Raw genomic sequence first — 4,716 nt, 5'->3', positions numbered from 1 at the left:
TATGTTTACAAGTCTTGGTATTTTCTGCTTCAATGGGTACATGTTGGGTTCATAGAATGGAATTAAAATAATTATCCCTTGTATTTACTGTTATGGTATCTATCATTGGTGGTTAGAGGTCATAGTTTGTAATCTTCGTCCTTGATTGTGCTGGTTCTGAAGTCTTAGCCTATGTTGCGAGAGTCTTGGTGTCATGTCTGGGGAACTTGGGTATCATCACAAACTTAGTCCTTGCAATTTGATAACCAAGGTTGCTCTTATAGTCCTTGGTGTGTCCATCACTGGTCGCTTTTTGTGTTACATCGTCTATTATGGTTTTTATGGGATGATATTGTTGTGCTTTGGACTGGTCTTAAAAAGTTAGTGGTTCGCCCTTTGGTTTCTTTTGATCAAAGTGGTTCTTCAACAGGTTGTCTATTTTGTCTCTTGATGTTGGAAGTTATGGCTCCCCGACAACGAATGGTAAGTCGTCGAGGCAGTTTTGGTCAACAGGGGGTCAGACATAGTCGTCAGTTTGCAGGGGACTCAATTTTTTCTTTATTTAATGTTGTACCCTTATAAGTGTGTAGGGAGATTCTACTTTTGAAATCCAAGGATCCCAAGGAACGTCCCTATTTCTCATACTCGAAGGTCATTGATGTTAGTTGGTTACAGATCCCAGATCCTGGTAAAATGAGGAAAAAGCAATTGTTTGTCTTGAATTCCAAATCTATGCGGTTGCAGTTGGACTCTGTGTTTCAATTAGTTCTTAAATACAATCATGTTCATAACTACAACATCTTCTTGGGTTTGGAGGATATTAAGAGAATTCTCAGAAATGTGAGATTTAAGATCAATGAAATGGATGCACATCTATGTCGGGTGGAGAAAAATTTGGTTTCTGATTCTAGTTCTGGGGAGCTCACAGACCCTCCAAAAGACCCTACTCGAACTCCATTTGTAAGCTCTTTGGACCCTTGGATTCCTATGTCATCATATTGAATGATGACGTCCGGTTCCTCTACTACTATATCATTTTCCAAGGTATGGGTACGATACTGCATCTTTTGGGTGCATTCTTTGGACAATTATGTAAATGGAATTTTGGTAAAGACATTATAGTTTTCACGACCTTCTCTTTGTCTGTTATCTGGTCACGGATGGATTTCTCTCTGATGTCTGGTTAGCGACTCTTACTCCCTTTTGGTTGGCAAGGTGTTTGGTTGGTTGTGTGTATTTGTGGGATGGTGCATGCTTCAACTGTGATTGGTGTTTTTTGGAGGTCTTCATTTGCTTTAAGGCTCTCTGCCATGTAGTTTTGGTGGTGATGGACAATTATTTTGGTGGAGGTTGGCATGGCCATCTATGTGTTTCATGGTTTTGTTCTCTACGTGTTGGTGCCTCTAGTTGATGATGGTCATGGTTATAATTTTGATGTATCCACTGTTTGTAATTTTTTTAATTGTTATTGCCCATAATGGAGGTTGTTGTTGTTGTAATTTTTTTAATTGTTATTGCCCATAATGGAGGTTGTTGTTGTTACTTATGTATTCTGAGGTGTAATAAATGGCCTCTTATGGCCTTGGTAGAATATATGGAGTTGTTCCTTATGTGATCTTGTTTCACACAATGAAATATGTTGTTCTTATTTACCCAAAAAAAAAGGAAAGAAAAGAAGAAGATATATTTTATTGTATTAAAATAAAGTAATAAAATAATGAAATTTCTGTATTAAAATAATAATTAAGTTGAACTCATTTCATACGTCAGGTGGATGGGTTTTTTGGGTTGGTTTTCAATTGTTTATTCCCCAGTGTGATGATGGCTCTTTCCTTATCCAGCGAAATCATTAAGAAAACAGAGCATCCTAACTCTTAAAAAAATCCCAGAGCGGGTCTTGCTTTATTCTACTCTTAAATTGCTCCGAAGATTTGGACATTAAAATGTAGTTTATTGTTGAAACTTGAAACTGTTCAATTGCGTTCCATAAATGCATGTCCTTAAGTGATTTCAATAACAACTCTTATGATTTCTTGTTCATTGATCTTTGACTCAAAGTTTGTGCTTTCCTGTTCTTTTTAAAGGCTGCCGAACATCTGTAAAAGCTCTTTTCCAAAATACAATTCCACATTTGGGTCATAGAGTTGTTATCCTGACTTCAAAGTGTTTTTAAGTTCTAACCGAACTGCATATAACTGAAACTCCACGCTTCTATATAAACATAAGGTCAAACGGCTGCACCAGCTGCTATAGGTTGTTGCATAAGATCGTGTACATTCCACTGAATTGGCATCCAGGATGCATTTCAATGGACGTGACCTGCCATCAGAGAGAGCATTTGTAGCCACATATGACCACTTCATTTTACTCGGCCCCTGTCACCTTGGCTGCCATCTTCTTCAGCTTAGCACTTCATTTTACTCAGGCTCTGTCACCTTGGCTTCCATTCGTTTGCCCCACCTTGAGGTCTAACCAGGGCAGTCCATTTCTTCATAAGCACCACTACCACCCAATAGATCAAGAGAAAGGATATGTCTTAAAGCTTTGCACGGCAGAACGATACCACATACATGAATCTCCAGCTTACAATAATTTCTTCAAACGCACCATGCTAAGTATCATCTACGCTTCTAACTACCAAAATCTGAGCTGCAGTACTGATAATGCCAAGATCACAGTGGTCTGGCAAGTTTAGTGACTCTGTTCATAGAAAACAAACTGCCACTAACCCTCTGATGCCATTAGGTAGCTACGGGATGCACGATTATCTTCATCATCTTCTGCATCCCATAGGAAATGAGCATAGGATGCAAGAACATTCCTGCAGAATAGAGCCAACAGTGAGATAACATCAGTTAAATGGTTGCATATATTAAAATCCCTGAATAAATCCACTTTTAACATCAGTTAAATGGTTGCATATATTAAAATCCCTCCTTTTTTACCCGACTTATGATTAAATTTGTAAGTTTTAGAATCATCATAATGACAACCCACCAGATCCTATCTAGCCATCATCCCTAGACTTGGACTAGAATGACTGGAAATAGCAGGCATCATCTCAACATCAATGTCTAAGTAGGATCAAATGCAATGAAAGTAACAAGCTAAAGAGAAAGCATAAAAGCTTACACATAAATGTATACATAACTGGATAAAACCAATCAGAAGATAGGAAAGATACTCACCAGTCATCCGGAGCAGCCTCAACAGCTTGATCAAAGTAAGTTTGTGCACGAGGTGCATCTTTATGAACGTCCCATATAATATTGGCATAATTAGAGAGGGCATCCCCATCACCCGGACTGGCTAGTATGGCCCTCCCATAATATTCCTCAGCTTTTTCCACATCATGCTGGACCTAAATACACACAAAGCCTCCAGATTAAAAATTGTGATGTAATAATATACATTTTATAAATTGAGTGTTTTTAATATGTATTAAGAGATATATGATATGCAGTCAACAACACTAAGATGATTAGTTATAAACAGCATAAACGCAGTTCAGATTCCTCAATACTAACCTCCTGCAGGAACCTCGCATAATTCGTTAACAGAAGTGGGTTGTCAGGATCTGCCCGCAGCATTTTCTTATAGTATGCGTCTGTGTTATTGGAATCTGATCCAGACCCGTCTCCTCCGCCTCCGTACCCAACTCCACCTCCATCTTCACCTCCAAATCCTCCATTAACGGAACCTGTCGAAGTTTTAGTCTCAAGATCAACCCTATCGCACGCCAAAGCCACTCCAGTGCCTTCAAATATCCCGTCACTCATCAAATCATCATTCCTCCTTCCGGAGAGAAAAGACCCTTCACCTGCATGGACTCCAATTGCTGCCATGTTTTTCCCTCGAAATTCCTCCTGTGGGTCACCGTTGCTTTGAAGCCCAATTGACATTTGAGTATCAGAATCCTCAAATTCATCTTTGAGAACCTCATCCAATACAACATTGCTCACAAAATTTTCTGTACAGAGCTTTCTACAGAGTTCCAAAGTACCAGACCTTAACCCCAGCCTCCTTAGACTGCCATTCGATAAGGAGTTATGAAAATCAACTGCAGACAGCGTCCTTTCGCATATGTGGTGTACATCGTGATGAAACAAATGACCATCACCATTATCAGTAGCGTGCAATTGGGTCAGCTGAACAGATCTGCGCAAATTCAATTTTGATTGTGGTTGAAGTCCAAAGAGGGAATTCAGCCCGTGAGTAGAACTGCGGAGTAACATAATGGCATTAACGCCTAAGAGAGCTACCTCCAAATTTCTGGTAAGAGTTCAGTACCATGTTCATGCACTTAGAGGCACAGAATGAGTAGATATACAAGGCTGACACAAGACGAGTTAAAATATGAATACGGGTTGAAAGTATGTTAATCGCGGTTAAAGTATTTTCTGTCACGTAGTGGAGTGAGGTGGGATAAAGGTGTCCACTTCCAGCTGTCGAGCAGTGAGGCATGAACTAGATTGTCGATGGGAATTGTTTACCAGGGGCGCCCGCCGGCGTTGTTGGTTTTCCCAATTCCGATTATGCGTTGGACATTGAATCTGAACGGGCAAGAAGGAATGAATTAGATTCGCGATGTGAATGGTTTACCAGGCGCGCCGGCTGGGTTTTCAAAATCTAATGAGCGGTTGTACGAGAGATATGGGCAGGCCACAGGAGTTGGCTTTGGCGTTTTGTTGAAGTATCTATGGACTGTGTGTAACAAAGGTTTGGAGTATTGACGAC

At 39.9% G+C, this 4,716-nt stretch overlaps 1 protein-coding gene across 1 annotated transcript; it reads right to left on the bottom strand.

The window, feature by feature from the left end:
• Positions 1-2,103: 2,103 nt before the first annotated feature.
• Positions 2,104-4,271, bottom strand: LOC149230126 (uncharacterized). The gene is made up of 3 exons (XM_089375997.1): positions 3,507-4,271; positions 3,168-3,340; positions 2,104-2,800 (listed from the first exon to the last, which is right to left on the bottom strand). Exons 1-3 carry the CDS (start codon positions 4,212-4,214, stop codon positions 2,704-2,706), a joined length of 978 nt encoding a protein of 325 aa, XP_089232123.1. The 5' UTR covers positions 4,215-4,271; the 3' UTR covers positions 2,104-2,703.
• Between the last annotated feature and the right edge of the window lie 445 nt (positions 4,272-4,716).

The sequence above is a fragment of the Pinus tabuliformis genome, chromosome J, assembly GCF_031772625.1.
Source record: "Pinus tabuliformis cultivar Carrire ecotype Pingquan chromosome J, CPIR1, whole genome shotgun sequence".
Taxonomy (NCBI): Eukaryota; Viridiplantae; Streptophyta; class Pinopsida; order Pinales; family Pinaceae; genus Pinus; species Pinus tabuliformis.
The sequence above is the reverse complement of the archived record's forward strand: the minus strand, read 5'-3'. Positions and strand labels throughout refer to the sequence as shown.

Coding starts and splice junctions, on each gene's coding strand:
- LOC149230126 (XM_089375997.1), bottom strand. CDS start 4,214: ATGTTACTCCGCAGTTCTACTCACGGGCTGAATTCCCTCTTTGGACTT. Junction 3,341..3,506: donor ATGCGAGGTTCCTGCAGGAG/GTTAGTATTGAG, acceptor GTGTGTATTTAG/GTCCAGCATGATGTGGAAAA. Junction 2,801..3,167: donor GAGGCTGCTCCGGATGACTG/GTGAGTATCTTT, acceptor TCTATTCTGCAG/GAATGTTCTTGCATCCTATG.